Raw genomic sequence first — 21924 nt, 5'->3', positions numbered from 1 at the left:
TGCAGGGGTACGGGATGCTGGAGGTGCCTCATCCCTACCCAGCCTTGTTCAGTGGGCCCAGGGGCAGGATGGAGAGGTGAGTTGCTTTCTGATGTTACCATCCCGTGACTGTTGACCACTGGACCTCAGCATATCCCAGGGTCTGTCTATCGGTTACGTCTCAGTGTGTGGAATAGCACCCCATGCTTCTCCAACCTCTGAGAGTGACTTTGTTTGTTGCAAAAACAAGCTTTCACATTTCAGTGGTGGTGTAAGGGGCTCTTGGTAGGAGGATGGTATGTGTGGGATCGGGGAGAGGTCTGAATCTTTGCCGTCTTCCTGGGTGTCACAAATGGCTTCATCTCAAGCAGAAACTCGGACTATAGACAGTAGTGGGCTGTAGAAGTGTGTAGAGGTTCTGATGCTGCCTCTGGCTCCAGGCGGTGCTGTGATTGATTCGTGACGTCTGCTAGGGACACAGGGATGGGGAAACCATACTGATACTGCACTTGTTTGCTATTCAGGTTTTATTCCAATTATTTAACACCTCTGTGAAACCCACAAAGGCCTCATTGTAGGCTTTACCCCCTTGCTCCTGATCATGGGTATTATAAGGACTCCCACAAGTGATCCTTCTTCCTTGCCCTGTTCCCCACCCTGATGGCCTGTTTGTACAACTTCAAAACTCACGGGCCCATCTCTGTTCTCTCTTTCAGTTGAAGAGGGGGAGGCCTCGGACTTCTCGCTGGCCTGGGATTCCTCCGTGACAGCATCAGGTAAATGCCCAGGGGCTGATGGGGGAGTTGCTGGGGGTCCTGGGGGGGGGGTGGGGTGGGCTCAGGAACTCAGAAAGCCACCCAGCTGGTTATAGAAATCCTATTCTTCATGTCACATTCCTGTCTCCAGGCCAGACTACCCTGTGCAACACGATTTTTATATCAGTTCCATATGGTCAATAAAATCTATTACATACGGAGACTAATCTGCCCTATTCTCCTGGGGGACCACGTTTCCTTCTTGTGGGCGCATTCAGATGGGCCACGATACCCCCACTACACAGGCTTTGAAGCTCCCTGCCATGGGTGCCATTGTACATTCATTCCGGTCTAATTGCATAAAACCCTCTTTAATAGGACGTTTAAACTCCGATTGGAATCTCAGTTCCCATATTCCCCCTCCCAGAGGGGGCTGCTTTGCACCCCCAGGCCAGCAACCTGAGCCTGTGCCTCCAGGGGGAGGTAATGGGGGAAGTTCAGACTTCTGTAATGTGTGGCCGCCATCGGGGTGGCTTGGCAGTTAGGGCACTTGGGTTTTCGGCTGACTTCTGCCCTTGTGTAAGCTCCTTCTCTGTGCCTCAGTTTCCCCAGCTATAAAAAGAGGTGGATGGATAAAGTTTTCTAACTGTAAAGTCTTGTCATTTGGAGCTGTCTGTGGAGCTTGGGGTTAGACCTGGCTTTGGGGTCCTTGGGAGCCCCTGGGGGGGTGCTGTTCGCTCCTGTTGGCTCTGAGTCCAGCCGGCACCTCTCAGCAGCGGCCGTGGCTCCCAGTCCTGCAGATAGAGCCTCTCCTGCTTAGTCCCCGTCCCAGGATCCTGACCAACTGGGTCTGGATTCATGGGGGAGCTGGAGCCAGGCTGATCTCGTAGAAAGTTGGGCCTGAAGAGACTCTGAGGGAATCATCTTGTTCAACCTCCTTGTCTTCTAGATGTGGAAACTGAGGTACAGAGAGAGCTTTGCTCTGGGTCAGTAGTTCCCAAGATGTGGTATCAGGCATCAGGCATATGCACATTTAACACTTGAATGGTTATACATTGGATTTGTGATTTTATGGCTCTTTGTGACTTAAGATGGTGCTAATCATTTAAGTGAGAACATTGTGTTGACAGTTTTAAGTAACAGTACATAATGCTTGGGTTCAGCGGAAATCATGAAGATGGTTTGCAGATAATGAAATCTGGGAAATGTTGGTACAGGTCGGACAGAAGGGGAATGGAGAGCCAGCACTGGACACTCCTTGTCCAGCGCTCTTTCTAGCACAATCGGGACGCCGCTTGGAGAGTTCCAAAGGTCCTGGTTGGACCCTGGCTGACTCAGGTTTGGGCACTGTTGTGTCTGCAGGTGCCTGGCCCTTGGTGACAGGGGCTCCCTCCATGGGAGAGGTGTTGTCTTAAGCCAGAATGAAGGCGGTGGTGCTCACCTTCTTAGGAGAAGAGTCCAGGGTTAGGACAGATGTTGGGGTCCACATTGGTTAGGTTGGAGGAAGGGACTGCATAGCCCTTGTCCTGTGTCGTTCTGTACAGGGGAGGTGCATTCCTTATGGTTGGAAAAAATGCAGTGAGATTGTAAAGCTCTGTGTCTCATCCAGGGATCCTGACCCATGTGGGGGTGCATGAGCTCAGGCTTCTGCCAATACTGAAGAGGACCCTCACGGTGCTCCAAGCTCCCGGACCCAGGAAAGCACCCAGCTCAGTGTCCATATAAGGTCCTGCCTCTTTGCTGCTTTCCCAGCGGGGCCGGAGGCAATGAGGACAGACAAGAATAGCAGTGGGGTGCTAGGAGGGCACTGGCTCTGGTCGTGGTGGTTGGACAGCCCTGTGCAGAGGGCATCAGGTGCTCAGACTGCATCCCTGAGGCGGTGGGTGAGATGTCGCTCAGTCTGGGGTGCCAAGGGGGCTGTGTGGGGGCCCTGCCGGTCTGCAGTTCTCTGATGCCGTAGTGGAAGGGCCAGCCTTACGGCCTCCCTGGGGCACTTGGGCAGAGAGGAGGTTGTGAGATTTGTCAGTTTCCAGCCAAGAGCTGAGCAGGCCCCGCATGCGTGTGCAGGGAGAGGTACATGGCTCTTTGGGAGTCCCCTCCAGCCCTCAGGGACCGTTGCGCCTGTCAGCTTTGGATTGTCTGCTCAGAGACGGGGAGAGGGAAGGCAAAGCATCCCGGGCATTGGATAAGTCACAGCCAAACAGTGCCTTGTTTTGTTTTCTTTGGCCCATTTCTGATGATTTTTTACAGTGTGTGCATGTGATAAATTTTCCTTCCCAATTCTGTTGGGCTTGGGCTGTTAAAGTCAGCTTGTGTTCCCTGAGCATGGGGCTTATGAGGTGTCGTGGCTCCTGGGTGACAGGACCAAGTCCGTTTGGGAGGCAGCCCTGGACATGGGTGGTGTCATTTATCAAGCGGTTACTTGGTACCCGCCAGGCCCAGAACAAGCGCTTTACCTGCACTATCTCAATGCACTATCATGACGACCCCAGGAGGTGGGTGCTGTTTCCAGCAGCAGCTCCAGAGTTTCTCTGTAGGCTGGTTTAGGGACAGCCATCTGGTGGGGGACAGGGCCAGAGGCCTGCTTAAAGCTCCTTTGGTGTAACGCTTTTCAGTAAGCTGAGAAAATGTCACTTGGCCACATCAGAGAACGGGGGGCAGGTGCCAGGGAAGATTATGGGGGAGCAGAGCCTCTGCAAGCCACCCTTGGCACTGCTGCTGGGAATTGCCATCTTCATTCGGCGGCCAAGGGAAGGAGGCTCAGAGCTGTGGAGAAGGAGCTCAAACCCAAGCTCTCCCTCGGCCGCAGCGTGTGGCTTCACCTCTGCGCAGCCCGGCATAGAGATGGGCAGCGAAGCAGAACCCGAAGCATCGTGGGGGCTTTAGGAAAGTCCCCGGCGGTACAGGCCACAGAGGGTCTTTGGCTCATCAGACCGGAGGAACCCAGGGTGAGGTGAGCAGGGTGAGCAGAGAGCATTTTACCAGGAGGAGCGCAGGGCTGCAGGGCACAGGGTAGTTCCTCTTCCGTGGGGGGCCTCGGCGGCTGGGCTGCAAGCCTGCCCCCTGCCCGCTTTGCCCTGGCTGTGGGAGCGTGATGGAGAGCTCCAATAAAGAAGCAGAATGCATAGTGTGCTCTTTGCTCACCTCTGGCCTCCTCGGGCCCTCGTTGCCCGTGGGGACCCTGTGGTCACCACCCAGGGAACAACGTGGCCTGCTCTCTCCGTGCCCTCGTGTCGGGGCCCTGACAGTGATGGAGAGCCTGGCCTGGCCTGGCGGGGAGATGGGCTCACAGCACTCTTCTCTGGCCTGGCCGGGGCTTCATGGGAGGGGGAGGGCCAGCCTCTCGGCGGGCAAATACGGGGCTCCTGACAGCATGGCCCCCGGGATGGAGCCCTGCATTCAGAGCCTGGGTATGGGGTGCATAGTAGGGGTGGGGTTTTAAATCATTCCCCACTGCGTTCTGATTTTTCTCACCCATAAAATGGGGAATGAGGGAGATGATACCTTATAATGAGATAATTAAAGCAAGAGAAATTCTTAACCTGTTTTGAGCCACAGATGCTTTTCAGTATCCAGTGGGCACATGTTACATGTGATTTCAGGGGAGTTCATGGGTTACTCTAACCTCAGCTTCCCCTACCTTGCCAGGCCATGGGTTTGAATATCTTAGGGATGGGAGGGTCCTTTGTGAAAGTCCCACAGGGGTCCTATCTGTCCTGAGGCTGGCCTGTGGCACAGGTGAGAGGGGGAGGCTGGGGAGGGTCTGTGGTAAACTGTGACACAGACCCTCTACAGGAACAGCAGTCCCTTAGTGCCCCCTGACTGTGCCAGGGCACTGGGGCCAGAATTGCCCGGTCATCTGAGTTTTTATTTATTTGTTTATTAAAAAATGTTTTTTATTCAAAAAAAGTCTAATGTTTTTTTAAAATTTATTATTGAGAGAGAGAGAGAGACAGAGCATGAGCAGGGGAGGGGCAGAGCAAGAGAGGGACACAGAATCTGAAGCAGGCTCCAGGCTCTGAGCTGTCAGCACAGAGCCCAATGTGGGGCTTGAACTCACAAACAGTGAGATCATGACCTGAGCTGAAGTCAGACACCCAACCGACTGAGTCACCCAGGCACCCCTAAAAAATTTTTCTTTAATGTTTATTTATTATTGAGAGACAGAGATAGAGACAGAGCACGAGTGGGGGAGGGGGAGAGAGAGAGAGGGAGACACAGAATCCGAAGCAGGCTCCAGGCTCTGAGCTGTCAGCACAGAGCCTGATGCAGGGCTCTAACTCACAAACCGTGAGATCATGACCTGAGTGAAGTTGGATGCTTAACTGACTGAGCCACCCAGGTGCCCCTATTTGTTTATTTTTTTTATTTATTTATTAAAAGTTTTTTTATTTTGAGAGAGAGAGAAAGCATGAGCAGGGAAGGAGCAGAGAGAGGGGGAGAAAGAAAGAATCACAAGCAGGCTCTGAGCTGTCAGCCTGAAGCCTGATGTGGGGCTCGAACTCACGAATTGTGAGATTATGACCTGAGCCAAAATCAGGTCGACAGCTTGAGTAACTGAGCCACCTAGGCACCCCTCATCTGAGTTTTTTTTTTTTTAACGTTTATTTATTTTTGAGACAGAGAAAGACAGAGCATGAGCGGGGGAGGGTCAGAGAGAGGGAGACACAGAATCTGAAACAGGCTCCAGGCTCTGAGCTGTCAGCACAGAGCCCGACGCGGGGCTCAAACTCACAGACCGCGAGATCATGACCTGAGCCGAAGTCGGCCGCTTAACCGACTGAGCCACCCAGGCACCCCCCCTCATCTGAGTTTTTAAGAAACAGAACAGAGAGCTGAATTTTCACATGAAATCATTAGCTTAAAAAAATGTAGCAACTCCTATTGTTTAAAAAATACATTTTTTTAATATTTATTTTTGAGAGAGAGACAGAGTGCAAGTGGGAGGCGGGGGGCAGAGAGAGAGGAGGACAGAATCTGAAGCAGGCTCCAGCTCTGCGGGGTTCATGGGTTCTGCGGGGCTCGAACCCACGAACCGTGAGATCATGACCTGAGGCGAAGTTGGATGCCCAACTCACTGAGCCACCCAAGCGCCCCTGCAACTCCTGTTGTTTGAAGGCAGCTTTATTGAGATACAATTTATAAATCATATAATGCATTCATTGAAAGTACATAATTCAGTGGATTTGCATATATCCAGAGATATGTATCATCACCGCCATAGTCAACTTACAGCATTTTCATGACCTCAAAGAAAAGCTCTGTGCCCCTTGGGTGTCACCTCTATCCTTCCATCACCCCCAGCCGTTAAGCACCCACTGAACTACTTTCTCTGTAGAAGGGAATCATATAAAGTGTGGTCTTTACTGACCAGCTTCTTTCATCTTGATATTTTCAAGGTTTATCTGAATTGTAGCCTGTATCAGCCCTTCCTTCTTTTTTATGGCTGAATAATATTCCACTGTATGGATATACCATATTTGGGTATTTGTTCATCTGTTAATGAACGTTTGGGTTGTTTCCTCCTTTTGGCTTTTGTGAATAGTGCTGCTGTGAACTTCTGTGTGCCAGTGTTTGATTGAATACTTGTTTCCAGTTTTGGGGGGCGTATTCCTGGGAGCAGAATAGCTGGGTCATGTGGTAATTCTATGTTTAACTTTGTGAGGAACGGCCAGACTGTTTTCCACAACAGTGGCACCATTTCACGCTCTTGCCAGTAATGTGTGAGTTCCATTTTCTCCACATCCTCACCAACACTTGTTGTTTTCCCTTTTTTTTAATTTTTAATTTTTTATTCTAGCCTTCCTAAATGTCAACTGGTATCTTATTTTGGACAACCCATATTAAGAAAAAAGTGTCCAGGCCACAGAAAGACCTTCTGCCTGATGGTTTCAGCTTGGTCACCAAGTAGGAGGCTTCACCAGGGGGCCTCTCTGTCCCCTTCCCTGCTCTCCTGACAACTTCCCCTCTTGTTGAATAATCCAGCAAGCACAGTGAGGACGCCTGCCTTCCCTTCAGTGCTTTTTCTCTCTTCCCTCAAGCCCTTCTGCACGTGGTCTCTAAGTGGCAGGAGCCAGGATAATCGTGATCATTGTGGGCTTTCAGTGAACCAACCCAAACAAATGGAGCTTTGCCACCCTTGATCTGTTTGGTCACCGAGTTTGATCGGGGGCGGAAGGGACTCATCTCTGTATAACTGTCTGATCACAGTCTCACTGGAACCTCCCACCTCTCCAGGCCGGGTTTCTGGACAGGCTGGGCTTCCTTCCAACATGGCTGCTGTGGAGCAAGCTGGGGGTGCAGTGGGAGGAGGGTCTGGGGGGTGGTCTGCAGTGGGAAACAGTTACTCTGTTGACACATGCTCATTGTCAGTGTCTGGGCAGGTTCACCAGGTTTATTTCTGGTGACAGACACGCCTGTGTCAGGAGAGAAACACTTGATATAATTAGTTGGTTGTGATGGCCCGAGACTCTATCAGTGTGATTGGAGTTGGGGGCCCTCCTGCCACGTGATAGGTCCCGTTGTCCTGGTTAATGGAACCATCCATCTCATTTATGAGCTACTTCTAGGAACCGGGTCTCCTTGGTGGTGCTTTGGACATACAGAAGCTGAGGCACAGAGATGCTAGTGACTCGTTTTAAAGTCACACGACCAGGAAGTGGCAGAGCCGGGATTTGAACCCTGGCAGTGCAGGCGTGAACGTAGCACCTAGGCTGTACGTGGCAGAGCTGCCTGTGAGGATGTTGTCCAGGCTCTTCATTTTTAGAGGGGATCCAGAAGCTTTGTGAGGGGCTCAGCTCTGTGCCCGGGTCCCTCCTGGGTCAGGTGGAAGGGTGTAGCTAGGGCCAGGCTTCCTGGTTTGCTGCCCGGAAGGAGAGAAGGTACATGTTTTGGAGGCCTTGGACGCATCTGCCGTCTCGAAGGCCAGGCAAATGCTGTGGGCCAGCCTCTCTGTGCAGACTCCCACCCATCTGGCCGCAGTCCGCCTCTCTGCCCTCCCCCCCGCCCCCCACACCTATACCTGGGTGTTGGGCATGGGTACAGTTTGCAGGGGAGGCTGGTACTAGGGCTGCAGGCTTTGGGACCTGCTCAGGCGGCAAATTAGAGTAGCATCTGGGTGGTTGGTATCTGGGGGCCCCTTAGAGAGGGGTGCTGAAGCCCTTTGTTTTCCTTCAGACTGGCACTGGGTGAGCAGTGGGTCTGGGAGAGTGGTTAGGGTCCCCACTCCTGACAAAGGTAGCGGCCTCCTTGCCCCTCTGCAGTGAAGTGGACGGAAATGTCTGGAAGACTGGGCCTGGCATGCAGGGAGTCGAGGCCCGTCCAAGCAGCCCAGCCTGGACTTCTGAGCCTTCTCAGAGCTGCCTCCCCACCCCACTTGTGTTTTCTTAGAGTGCGTATCTATTATTTCAACTACCTCATAGAAACCCCACCTACAACCCTGTGCTTCCACACTCCTGCTGTTTGTACTTCTCTCGGCCCCTTTTCCACCTCCGTCGTGTGTAAACAGACTTACCTAGATGAGATCCAGGATGAACTGCCGAGGATTCCAGGTCGCTCCCGTCCCCCCGCCCATTAGGCCTGAGCTTCACGCAACCCCCAGGCCCCCATAACCTTCTGTCTGAGAAGCTGCGTCGGGGTCATCGGGTGAGTGGGCATACATTTTCTTAACTGCCCCTCCCCTGTTGGACACTTGGACTACTTTTCCTTTTTGGCTCTTACAAGTAGTACTACGACTAGGATCTTTGTGAAGGGGCTCTTTTTCTCCTTTGCAGTTTTTCTTAGGGGCTCCCAGCACCTTTTAACTTTTTCTTTTGCTCTTCAGATCAATGCCCGAGCAACTGTCCTGCTCTTTCTCCCCACCCCTCTCCAGGATCCCTCCCTTGAATTATGTCCTGAGTGACCCTCTGCCTGGGCTCGTCAGTGAGCCTGTCCCGGCCCCCCTGGCGGTGATACCGTGGCCCATGACCAAAGGCCCAGGCTTTCTTTGGCTCTAGCTCTATTGGCTGGTGCTGTCCACCTCTAGAGCTTGAGCCCCCAACCTAGTCATCTTCTCGATGTGGACCAGGGGACATTTTAAAGGAGCAGAAAAGGTCTAAGTAGATGTATAATTTCCCAGCATTTTAAAGACTTGTGAAATGCGGCTTTATGTGGGGCCAGCTGGGGAGTTTCTCATTAGCTCGGCCGGGGCGTCTGTGGGGAGTTGAGCTAAGTGGAACCAGGCAGGCTGGGCAGGAAGACGCGGTGGCCCCGAGCTCACCAGGGGAGTGTGGCAGGCATGCTCCGGCTGCTGTGCTCCTTGGACCCCCGGCCAGGCCAGCGGGCCTGAGCCTTTGTTAGAGCTGCGTCCCCCAGCACAGGAGGCCTAGAAACCTTCGGGGGGGGACTAGAGCTGAGAGGTGGCCACTCTGTTACCATGGTGAGCAGTCCACGAGGTGTGGGGCATCTGTTCGCCGCGTGCACGTGGAGGCATGTACTCGTGTTACGTGTGTGTGTGTGTGTGTGTGTGTGGTTGGGCCCAGGTGCCACAGCCCTGACTCAGACCCCTGGGGACCCCGGGGCCTTTGCACCCCTCCATGCGGCATCTTGGACCCCTGGGGCTGAGGAGGATGTGGCGTTTCCTGCCCACCCTTTCCTCTGGGCCAGCCGGGGGCCCCTGCTGGGCTGTACTGTAACGACTTCCTCTGTGAACACGCGTCTGTGGAGCCCGTGCACGCGTGTACGTGTGTGTGCCCGTGCCTGGGGTGTGTGTGCGAGGGAGTATGTGTGGTATCTCTCTCTGGACTCCTCTTCTCCCCTCCAGCCTGGCTGATGGTTTTGCTGGAGTGAAGCCATGGAGTGGGGCTTGTCTTGCTGGTTTTCACCTCTTGGGGTGGACTTGGGCTTTCTCAGAGGCAGGGACTGTGTAATTTGTCTCATACCTGCAGCCTGGCCCGCAGTGGTTGCTCTGCCATCGTCCCCCCTGCTCCTTGCCATGTGGTCGCTGCTCCCAGCCCTGCTGGTCTGGGGCTGTCCATCCCAGCAAACCCTGGGTCCCGTTCGCCTCTCCTGGGGTGTTGGGCTCTTCAGGTGGCATCGGTCATGAGGATTTTAATGAGGGAGGGGCCGGTCCTACTTTCCACGCTTGGGTGCGCCCTGAGGTCCGGGTGCACTCCAGGATGAGTCTCTGTGATGTTAGCCACACTCTTAGTCCCAAAGACCCCGCTGGTAGACAGTGGAAGCCAGTGGCTCTTCGGTGACTTGAAGCCTGGCTATAAACCAGAGTCACAGGCAGGTGTGTAAGTGGGTGTGGACAGGTAGGCCTGATGATGACATTGGGCCTGTGACTTTGGGGAGGTCTCCCTGTGTTGCCCCGGTGTGGTGAACCCCAGCTCTTCTAAAACGTAGTTCTGCCTGCAATCTGGTGATCTCGTGAAAATGTGAATTCTGACTCAGTAGGTCTGGGTGGGGCCTGAGATTCTGCATTTCTAAGCAGCCCCAAGGTGCTGCTGATGCTGCTGGACCACATACCGGTCTGAGCAACGAAGATTTAGAGCGTTTGATGAGTGAAGTCCTCTTGCCTGCTCCCTTTGACTTTTAGTCTAGCCGGGCCCTCTGCATATGGAGCTCATCCTTCAAAGCTCAGTCTGACACCTCCTCCCAGAAGTATGCCATGATAGCTCTGCCGTAATTATTGCACCTTCCTTTGTGCCCTTCAGCCTTGGGGGCTGCCCTGATCCTGGCCTTCACTGCCTCTTGCTTGGTTGTGACCTTCCTTCTGTAGATGCCCAGTTCCTTTGCTGCTCTGCTTGCTCCTTCGGGCAGTGACCGTGTCTCATTCTCTGTGCTCTCAGGGCCCAGCCCTGGCTTGGTTACTGGCAGGTCCCTGGCGAACGCTTGCCAAGGTGGAGAACTTCACCTCTGCCTCTTTGTGTTTGCCCTTGGCCGTCCAGGGCCTGATATTTGCTCACGTTGTTAAGGGCAGGCATTGGGTTTGAGGTCCAGATACTCTGGCTCTGTGAGGCCTTGAGTAAGTTAGTTGACTTCTCTGTGCTTCCATTTACTCATCTAACATGGGGATGATCGTCTTCCTGGGCCATTGTGAGGACTGTGTGAGGGAATGCATATGGGTTAGCCTTAGCTTCCTAGGATGGATTAGCCTTAGCCTTCTAGGGTGGCACCTGGTCTCTGTACTTTTATTCTTGAGATTTGGTAACACTGGGAGCTCGGACTCGAGCTGGGATCTGTGAGGGTGGTAGAGGAGGCCCAGCTGCCCCCTTCTCCCTGCCTTCCCTCCCCCCCTCCCGCCACCCCGGTGTCTTAACTGGTAGTCTCTAGGCATCACCACAGTGGGCAGGGCTGCGTTGTCACTCATGCTGACCCTGGTTGGCGGGGCATTGCTCGTTTCCCAAGTGGAGAAGGCTCTGGTGGGGTTGGGTGCTGGCGGGGGTTGGTGGTCAGGGTCTACTCTGAAAGGCAGAGGCCATGAGGATGTCCTATGATCAGCTTCCTTCCCTGGGCAGGGCTTGATGCACCAAATGTGCAGCCATGGGTCAGTGCCCAGTAGGAAATGGCCAAGGTCAGCCCAGTCATGCTGCCTGGCTGTTCCTGGCTTCCTGGGCGGACACTCGGCAGGGCCCAGCTCCCGGCTTGGGTATGGTCAGTGCTGTATCAGCCAGCGTCCTGCTGTCGGCTGCGATGGCCCACGGGGGTTAGACTGCTGTCCTCTCAGCTGCCGTTCTCTTAAAGTCCTTGAGCGTGCAGGCAGGTGTTGGTGTGTCTGTTTGCATGTGCACCACACATACACACCCCTCCATGTGTGTACTTGCCTAACCTGGCTGGTTCAAAAAAACATGATTTTGCCCACGCCGATAATTCTTTTTTCCTTCGTTGTGGTTGATTGCTTTAATTGATGGCTGCTGGCCACACTTGGTAGTAGTTAGCCCATTAGACTGATACCGAATCCAGTAAATAGGACAGTAAACAGGGCACAAATACTTTGTAAAACCTGCAAGCTGGGGGAGGCAGGGCAGTGCCTGTTTTTGCTCCCTGTTGTATCTTCGGCAACTCACTATTACCATCAGCAACTGTAGTAACATTAACAATAAAACATGTAACCATCTGGTGGGCCTTCACTAGAGCCAGGCACAAGGCTGGGCGCCAGCATGCCTTAGCTCATTTAGCCCTCCTGAGCCACAAGTCGTAGGAAGTGCTACCGTTCCCATCTCGCAGATGAGCAGTTGAGGCCCAGAGAGGTTGACACACGGGTGCAGGGTTTCAGAGCTGGTGGGGCTAGAGCAGGGATTTGAGCCTGCTTTGGTTTCATCTGAGTCTAGGGCCCACTTCTGTTGTCGCTAATTCAGTGACCAGGACTCTGGAGGTGTAACGTGTGCTGTGCAGACACACAAGAGGATGTGCTAAGAGCCCTAATGAGGTCCGTATGTGGCATATCACTAGTGAGGGGGTGCCAGGGCCAGCGTGGGGAGGAGTGACTGCTGATGAGCACAAGGCCGAGACTGCTCAACAGTGATGTGTTCGCTCACCAGCCATTGCGGTGCAGGTGTGTGCCCACAGAGCACACATGTTCACTTATTTGCAGACATAAGCCCATGTGCACACACCTCACAGGCACATGCTTGCACACACACCTGTACCCGCAGCACACATGTATACACACATCGGTGCACATGCACACACATGCACGTTACTCCCCCCCCCCCTGCACCTGGTGCACACACACATTCATATATGTGGCCCTCCATACCTCACATATGCCCATACGTGCACACAAACACAGGTGTGCCCACACACATGAATGTATGAGTGCACTAACACATGCCCACACGTACACAGCGCACAGATGCATGCACTTAAAACATGTGCACAAAGAGAGACATGCACACACAGGCATCGCACCCCTGGGCCTGCAAATGAACAGAAACGTCCTGCGTCTGGGGTGTCTCTCTTCAGGGATGGCGACAGTGCCCCTCTCAGGCGGTGTTCGTGCTCTCTGTTTTCTTTCTTTGGTTTCTTTGTTGTACCCTCAGTGCCTTAGACATACTTTCCGTCCAAAGATTCGAACCCCTGCTGTTGGACCCGGTGCTGGGCTGACCCGGGTGCAGACACAGACCCCAGTGCCCATCTGTCTGTTCGCCTGCCTGGCCTGCTCTGGCCCACATGCGCCCCCACCCCCCGCATCCCCAACTTGGACATGACTTCATTTCCACCCTGCACCTGCCACTTTAAGAGTCCAGGGGCCTGGTGGGCCTGTCCCCAGGGTCGGGCTGAGGGAGGCTGGACAGCTGCGGGCTGGGGGAGAAGCTTTGTTAGCTCCCAGGGGCCTCTTGGAGCCCAGGCAATGCTGGGGAAACTGAAACAAAGACCGACAATGGCCTCCTTCCCTCCCTGGGCGGCCTCGGAGCTGGGCCCGCATGGGCGGCCTCTGGGGGCCCCTGTTATTTCCTGTGCTGGCTGCGGGGCTCCTCGCCAGCCGCAAATGGGCAGGAAGCGGGGCAGGGCATCTCCTCCCCACCCGCTGGGCTGGCCCTCATAGGCCAGAGTAGCCGCTCCTGTGAGCAGGGGGCCAGCGCGACGTGCCTGCTGCACCGTCTGCTGCTCCAGGCCTGCGAGGCTAGGTCTGCTCTGCTCAGGTCTGCCCGGGCTTCCCAGGGGGGGAGACCTGACCCCCGGCTCTGCCGACCTCTCCCTGCTGCAGAGCCCACATGCTCCCACCATCTGCGCTGGAAGCCGAGTTTCTGCCACCCCTAGGCTTTGTGGCCAGAGCACTCGCCCCACAGAATGGGGGACGAGGCCGGGCAGGGAGCATTGTATCGGTTGTTAATTAAGTCATCTGGGATGGTGCTAGAAGTGGAGTTTAGATTTAGTACTGCGGTTAGGGTTACCTTTAAGCCTAGGGTCAGGATGAGGGTTAGGAGTAGGGTTATGTTTACATATTTATTTTATTTTATTTTTTTCCCAATGTTTATATTTTCAGAGAGACAGAGAGACAGAGTGCAAGTGGGGGAGAAGAAGGAGACAGAATCCTAAGCAGGCTCCAGGCTCTGAGCTGTTAGCACAGAGCCCGATGCGGGGCTTGAACTCACGGAGTGTGAGATCATGACCTGAGCCGAAGTCCGGCGCTCAACTGACTGAGCCACCCAGGCGCCCCAGGACCTGGGGCCTTATGTTTAAGGCTACGGTCAGGGTTAGGTTTGCCAAGCCCTAAAGACTAAAAACAAAAAACAAAAAACCAGGAGTCAGGGCATGGGTTTTGAAGCAAACAGACCTTTGTTTCAGTGCTGGATTCCCCACCGGTTTGTTCAGTACCTGATTAGCAGGTGTCTGTGCCATACTAGGGCCCCAAGGATGCGCTGGCCTCCAGCTCTCCAGGACTCACATTCTAGAGTGAGGAGAAAACAAGCAGTGCTCTTCACCAATTAGCTGTGAGGGTGGACTTGACTAAGTTATTCACCTTCTCAAGACTTGGCTTCCTGATCTGTAAGGTGGGGATACCGAAGCCCCACCCTGTGGCATCGTTACAAGGGTAAATGAGAACGTAGATATGATGTGTTCAGCACGGTGGCCAGCCTTCAGCAAGCACCCATAAATGCTGGCTCTGGGTATAATTAAGGAGAGGAGATGAGGGGGCCCTTACATCACTGAGCAGCTAAAATAATAGATGAAAGAACTAATTATGTCAGAAGCCCAAGGTGAGGGTCACTATGCAGGTGAGCTTACTGGCAGGTTAGGCCAAAAGAGAAATAGGATGAGGGGTGGCCATGCTTTCTGATTTTATGTACTGGGGACGGATGAATGTTTTTCCCTGGCACTAAATGCTGAGGAATTTACTGTGCGGATCCTCATTAATCATTGAACAAATAACAGCCACTGTCTCAGTAACAATTTGGCACACAATACAGAAACAACTTTCCTAGAGTTCTTTCTTAAATTGACCCCAGAAGAACGCTCAGGGCCTAAGTACACAGCACAGCCGTGGACTTATGTGCTGCACAGCCTGGAGGGACCTGGGCAAAGCCAAATTGCATCCTGGGGCAGCTGCTCAGGTCACTTTCCCGAGTGCCTGGTTAAATGCAATTCAATGAGGGTTCTTCAAAGCAGGACCTTGAATAGCCCTTGACGCGCCCATGGTTGCTGTGAGCCTTTGGGAGGGCTCCTCGAACTTTTGACGTCAGAAACTACCCCTTACCTATTTTTGAGGACCACCTGTCCCCAACTCATGAAGTCTTGGAACACAGTTTGGGAAGCTCTGTTCATATCCTTATGTTTGGAGCTCACCAGCTCGGGAGACGGCGTCACCTACCGTGTCCCCTCCGCCCAGACTGTAATCTGGTCATGGTTTGTATAGTGGCTGCTCAGGGCTTCATCCAGCAGGATCCACCCTTTGTTCCCTTACTATAGGATTATTGTCTTTACTCATCTTATCTGAGTAGAATCTGGCCTCTGGGAGGGACACAGTCCGGAAAACAGGTGCAGGAGAGTTAGGAGGACCGAGGGCTGGGGCTAATTTGGGGTCTCTCTGTAGACACACATGCCTAAATGCGCACATGCATACCCAAACGCATTCACACTTAACCCACTCTTTGTATATATGAACACTGTTCTGTGCCTGAGCTATAAAGTCCAGCTGGAGCTCCCTCCTGTCCCTTCCCCCTTCCGGTTGGCAGGACTGTGGGCTTGGCCCCAGGAAGGCCTGCCAGTGGTCACTTGCTCCTGGGTCTGGCAGGCACCCCATGGAGTTTCCATGGTGAGCCCTCCTTTGGGGGCCCCTGGGTGGGACTTTCCATCTGGGTGGAAACCTGACCCGCAGGCCACGAGAAAGAGGAAATGCCTTCCCCAAATGTGGAGAGAGAAAGAAAAGAGACGACCAGCCTGGGATTCCAGCCAGAACCCCTGATTCCTACAAAGCCGCATTGCCTGCGGACCCTGAGGGGTCTGGGGCGGGGCTGCTGAGGACCCACCCCTCAGGGAAGGCCACAGCTAGATACCGTGGTGTCGTTTGGGTGGCTGGCTGCCATGTGCCCCGGTGGCACTGGCCTTGAGTTTGTGTGCATTCTCCTGCAGAGACTGGGGTCAGCCAGTTGGTAAAAGTGCCTGGCTAGGATCTGAATTTGGCTCTCTCTGTCCCCAGGGCCTGTGTGCTGGTCACTGTGCCCTCTCACCTCCCTCAAGCCGCATTTCCACAGGCATTATGTCTTTGAGTCCTTGAAGCAGCACTTTGACTGCAGGTGGTATTAGCATACCTATTTCCCATATGCATTTCTCTGATGCATTGAGCATCAGAGAGGTTAGGGGCCTTGCCCAGTGTCACACAGCAAGTTTGTGGTAGAGCCGCACTGTAGCACAGCACACCTGATCCCACCTCCCTACCTTGTTGACAGCAGTATGTGCATACATATAGGTCATTACTGGTTCATTTAACTTCTCCCAATCAGGATACACATTTGCCCAAATAAAGAAGGCAACAACAATTTAAGGAGAGTTGGCAATTACAGTCACTGGGCCTGCCTGCGTGAGCCTGAGATGTGGGGGAGAATCTGCTGCTCCCGCAGGTGGGGGTGTGTGTGGCCCCTCGGGTGGCTGTGACTCTGGGGTTTTAGGATGGGTGTCTTCCTCCCTCATACCTGACACAGGAGCCAAGCATCTTGTGGCCATTATCCTCACGTGTGTATCCCAAGCCATGGCAGCTGTATCTTGGGGCAGGTGACATATTTGCCTCATAGGCTGACTCTAGAACCTGCCACACACCACCCCCCCCACCCCACCCCCAACCGGGGACCCCACCCGGAGCACCAGGGAAGGGCCTATGTCTGACGCATGGACCCGTCAAGGGACCGCAAGCGTGAAGGGTGGTGTGCGGGTCCACGTGCAAGGGCAGCGGTGTGTGAAGGGTGCTAAATGGTCTCCATCCTGGATGTTCTCCTTCGGGCTCCCCCTGGCAGCACCCCCAGCCCGGATCCTGGGGTGAACCCATTGGGGGACGCCTATTCTGTTCGAGGCGGGTTTCCCTAAAAGGAGCCTGTCTGGTGTTGGGGAGAGTGGCCTGTCTGCTCTTCCCCATCCAGCCCCATGGCTCCCCCAACCAGGCAGCGCCCCCCACCCCCGGCCTGGGGGTGTGTGTGGAGGCAGGGACTTGGGTGCCTTAACCTCCTGCTGCTGGCAGCGAAGGGCCCTTGACCTCAGGCTTTGCAGCATGATGGCCTTCAGGGCTCAGGTCAAGGTCTGGGCTGGTAGCAGCTGGGGCAGCAGACAAAGACTGAGCCTGGGGAGTAGGGACGATAGGAGCACTAGTCGGGGAATCTGGAGCCCCATGCTCCGGGCCCAGCTCTGAGGCTGGCCAGACTCAGGGGCCACCAGCAGCCTTGGGAAGTCATGGTGCCCTGAGGCAGGGTGGTCCCCGTGGAGGGTCTCATTGGTACATGTAGCTCAAGAGTTGAGGTGCGGTCTTGGGACTCTACAAGTCCCCACATGGCCTCTTCCTGGAGTTTCCTCCTGTGTTCCCTGTCCTCATTCTAACCGGTGCCTTGTCTGGGGCTGTGTCCTCCTCCCAGAATGTCCCCACCCTGCTCTAGAGTGTCCCCATCCCTGCCCTTTGCGCAGTCTTTGCACACGTGTCTCCCGTTTCCACAAACCCCTGTCCTGTCCTTCAGAGTCTGTGAAGGAACAAGTGCCAGCCTGTCCCTGCCCCTTAACTGTTCATAGGTTCCACCTCCCTTGCCACTATGGACCATTTTTTTCTCCCTCCCTCCCCTAGTAATCCAACACGAGGCTTAAGCTCTGCTTTATTCGCTGATGGGCAGTTTCACAGAACGTACACCACCAGGAAGTTCTACTGCACGTCTGACCCCCTGCTCAGTTGCTGCTGGATGAGCGTCAGTGCTGGCATTGCAGGACTGCCCCTTGATACCAGTGATGGCTGGGAGCCTGCATCACTGCTGGCAAGATCCTGACAGCTTGTATTCTTTCAGTCACAGGTGTTACTGTGTGCCTGTGAAGTGCTGGGCGCCGTCCTAGTTGGCGAAGGGGGCCACCAGAGTCCCTGGTGTGCACGGTGCTGGCAAAGTCTATGAACAGATATATAATGTGTTTCACTGGGACATGACCAGCAGGGTGGTCGCTTACAGAGTGATGGGGTGGTGGGGAGGAGGGGGTGTCAGAGAGGCCTCTGTGCCCAGGAGGGGCATTTGAGCAAGCGAGGGTGTGAGCCATGCAGAGGGCATTCCAGATGTTCCTGGCTGTGGGGGTGATCTGGGCCTGTTGATGGACAGAAGGGATGTCACTGTGGCCTGAGTAGAGTGAGCCAGGGCAGGAGGGGGAAAGAGGTGAGGCCAGAGAGGTGAGGGAGGTGGGGGAAGTGGGGAGAGGTAGGACCAGAGAGGTGGGGAGGGGAGGGGAGGTCAGGGCAGTGAGGGAGGGAGGCAAGCAGCAGCAGCTCATGTAGGTCCTTGAATCCTGGTGGACCCTGGATTTTACTCTGAGTTGAAGGGAGGCTGGGGGCAGACGGGAGGAGGGATCTCTCTAGCTGTGTAATGGCAAGAGAGAAGGGGACAGATGTCCTCACCCAGGTGGGAGGTGATGGGGGCTGGGACCCAGGCCAGGAGGTGAAAAAGACATCAGATTAGGAATTGCTTTTTATTTTTTTTAATGTTTATTTACGTATTTTGAAAGAGAGAGGGTGCACGTGCATTGGGGAGGATCAGAGAGAGAATCTCAAGCAGGCTCCGCACTGTCAGCACAGAGCCCCACGTGGGCCTTGAACTCACAAGATCGTGACCTGAGCAGAAATCAGGAGTCAGACGCTTAGCCACCTGAGCCACCCGGGTGCGCCTGGATTAGGATTTCTTTTGGAGGTAGGTCCCACAGAATGTGTCACTGGTTGGATGTTGGGCTGAGGAAAGGAGAGGAAGGAAGCGTGATTCCAAGGCTCCAAAGACAGCTGGGTGGCTGGAGGCGAGCAGCTGGGTGCCATGACGTCCTGGGAGCAGTCGTTCTGGTATGATTGGGGGCGGTGGTGGTGCTCAAGCTTGGTTTTGGCCCTAAGTTTGGGATGCCTCTTGGAGGCTGAGTGGTCACTTGAACGTAGGATCTGGTGATGGGGGAAGGATGGGCCTGGGGATGTATTTGGGTCTCCAGTGTGTAGCTGGCACTCAAAGCTAGGAGTGAGCTCAGACAGAATAAAGTTGAGGTCTTTGTCTGGAGAGGCATCAGTATTGAAGGCTGGGATGAGGAGGAGAGGTCGAAGGTGGTCAGGGAGGTGGGAGGAAACCTGGGAGAAGACGGGACCCCTCAAGCCCAGGGAAGAAAGTCTTTCAGAAAGGAGGGAGTCACCGGGCAGGTCCGAGGCTTTCCAGTGTGGGGCCTTCTGACCTTGACGGGACCGGCTCTTTGTGTGGATGTGGTCAGGTTGCCTGAGGTTTGTGCAAATGGGAAGGAAGACCAGCCTGACGGCCCTCACGCTTGGCGCGAGCCAGATCTGTGAAAACAGCCTTTGCTAGAAACCGTTCTGGGGAGAGAAGAGATGGGGTTCAGGGGTTAATGAAATGAACTCTCGTCTGCAGACTGGCCCATCCGGGGGTGTCTGCGCCAGGCCCCCCTCCCCGGCTCCCGCTCGGGAGAGGCACCCGCGGCTGGACCAGAGGTGGTGTCTGGGAGCCGCCGACTGTCCGCGGTGGAGTCCAGCTGTGAGCGAGCCCTCAGCGCTGAAATTGCCAGCCTCGCGCAGCCCAGAGCCAGCCCGCGGAAGTGGGCCAGCCGCACCTCCGTACAGGATTAGAGGGATGTGTAATGGATTAAAGATCAAAAATGTTAATTAAGAAATGGTCTTTTCTAATAAGATGCCTTCAAGGGCACAGGCCTGAAAAGGAGGGGATTTCTCATTTTGGCAACATGGTTTCTGTTGTAATGAAATTGGTTCACAGACAGTGGGGAGGACCCGACGTAAGTCTCGGTTTAAAGACATCTCCATCCAAATTAATTAGCAATGAAAAACGGAGGGCAGAGCGTCAGACTGGCAGGCAGGCAGCGTGCGGTGGCCTGGCAGAAAGGCTGCGCAGGTTCCAGAGAATTCCATCTGTGTCCTGGTGCCCACAGGAATGCTGTGTCTGAGTGTCTGAGGGTGTCTTCCTGGGGGGCCTAGTGGGGTGACTGTCGCTGCATGAGGCCTGGTTGGATGCTAGGCCTACCTCCATGGGAACTTGCTGTGTGACTTTTGACTGTTCAGGCCCCTCTCTGGTCCTTCCTCAGATGGTTTCTTATCAGTTGTGGATGAGGATAAAACTTCTGTCTCCTCCCTAGTCTGTTGGATCAAATGGATTCTTAGATATGATTTGCAAACTCAAAACTATCTGTGGGAATCAATGAGATTATTGCTAAGGGATGGTTTGGTCGTGATGTACCCGATGCAGCCTTGGCCCGCTCTGAGTTCTGGCTTCCAGCCTGTGAAATCCCCCAGGTTGTTTGAATGTCTCGGAAGGACACAATAGCCTGACCCGCGAAGAATTGGGCTTTAGGGTGTGTCCAGTCGTACACCGAATCCCACTCTGCCTCCTGCTTGGGATCTGAGCTTAGTCACTAGATTTCTCTAAGCCTTGGTTTCCTCTTCTGTAAAATGGAGCCAGTGGCCCCTGCCTCCTAGCGCTGCTGTGAAGCACGGGGATGATGCTGTAATGAGCCTGGGCTCCGAGGTGGTGGGCTTAGGATGCGGTGCGGGGGGCTGTTGCTTTTGTTGCGAAGAAGTGGGGGAATCTGTGTGTCTGTTCCAGACGGGTCGTTGGTAGGAGGCTGGCAGCCTCCTCATGGTTCAGGTTCAGACCTGAGAGCGTTTTGAGTTTCCTGGGCCCTCCCAGTATAAAACCTCATTTGAAAGAAGCCAAAGAAAGGGGAGTCATTCAGAGCCTGGGTCTTGCTTGAGAAAAGTGTGGATGACCATGTCCAAAGAGGGTGTCTCACCAACTTCACGTCAGGTCTTGCTATGTCAGACAGAAGCTGGCGTGTTTTCTTGCCCGCCTCCAATCTTGCTTTCTCTGGCTGGGGTGCAGGGAGCAAGCGAGAGAGGACAGGAGGCTTGCGGTGCCCTTTTTCTCTCTGGCTGGAGATTCTACACTCTTCTGCATCTTGCTCCCTCTTTGGACTTACTGTGGCTGCAAACCTCACTTTTTAAAAAAATCTGGGGCGCCTGGGTGGCTCAGTCGCTTAAGTGTCTGACTTCGGCTCAGGGCATGATCTCACGGTTCGTGGGTTCGAGCCCCGCGTCGGGCTCTGTGCTGACAGCTCAGAACCTGGATCCTGTTTCGGATTCTGTGTCTCCCTCTCTCTCCGCCCCTCCCCTCCTCACACTGTGTCTCTCTCCCTCTCAAAAATAAAAAAAAAACATTAAAAAAAAATAAAAAAATTTGAGCCATTCTCATGATCGTATTTGACGATGTTTGCCTTGAATTGCATTTTTGTCTTATTAATATCATGACTTATGTTTTGGTTTTTCTTGCTTCTGCCTGCTATTCCCTGTCTCGGCATTTTACATTTTTTCCCCCCATTAAAGCTTTAAAAGAAATGAGGGTAAGATACATATAACATAAAATGTACATCTTAACCGTTTTCAGGCATACAGTTCATTGGCGCTAAAGACATTCACATTGTTGTGCAAACCAACACCACCAGCCATCTCTGGAACCCTTTTCGTTTTCCCCATCTGAAACTCCACTCCCATTAAATACTAACTCCCCATTTCCCTGTCCCCCAGCCCCTGTCAGCCTCCATTCTGCTTTCTCTCCAAATCTGACTACTCTGGGTATCTGACAGAGGTGGAATCTTACAGTAGTTGTCCTTTTGTGGCTGGTTCATTTCACTTAGCATCTTGTCCTCATGATTCATCCATGATGTACCAAGTGTCAGAAAGTCCTTCCTTTTGAAGACTGAAGAATATTCTCTTGGATGGACAGGTCACATTTTGCTATCTGCTCACCCGATGAGGGACCCCTGGGTTGCTTCATGTTTTGAGGACCCTCCATGCTGTTTCCCATAGTGACTGCACCGTTTTACAACCCTTCGTATGAGCTTTGTTTGCTGGTGGAGCGAGTAGGAATGTGGAGAGAGCGTGATCTTTTCCTGTCTCGACCCGGACGAAGGACACTTGTGGTCAGAGGCTGAGGCCTGTCAGGTGTATCTTTCAGGTTCTCTGAAGCTGGGCATGGGCGGGGGG

The 21924-nt window shown here is 53.9% G+C and overlaps 1 protein-coding gene across 2 annotated transcripts in view; it reads left to right on the top strand.

The window, feature by feature from the left end:
• The window catches only part of ZNF423 (zinc finger protein 423), a 333279-nt gene that overhangs the window by 61846 nt on the left and 249509 nt on the right, over window positions 1-21924 (top strand). For both annotated transcript variants that reach the window (XM_053906076.1, XM_053906078.1), the window contains exon 2: window positions 696-755. In XM_053906076.1, the coding sequence (XP_053762051.1) occupies window positions 696-755 (60 nt within the window). The remainder of the gene's footprint in view (window positions 1-695; window positions 756-21924) is intronic.

The sequence above is a fragment of the Panthera pardus genome, unplaced genomic scaffold (genome assembly GCF_024362965.1).
Source record: "Panthera pardus isolate Hobbes unplaced genomic scaffold, ASM2436296v1 HiC_scaffold_18, whole genome shotgun sequence".
NCBI lineage: Eukaryota > Metazoa > Chordata > Mammalia > Carnivora > Felidae > Panthera > Panthera pardus.
The sequence above is the reverse complement of the archived record's forward strand: the minus strand, read 5'-3'. Positions and strand labels throughout refer to the sequence as shown.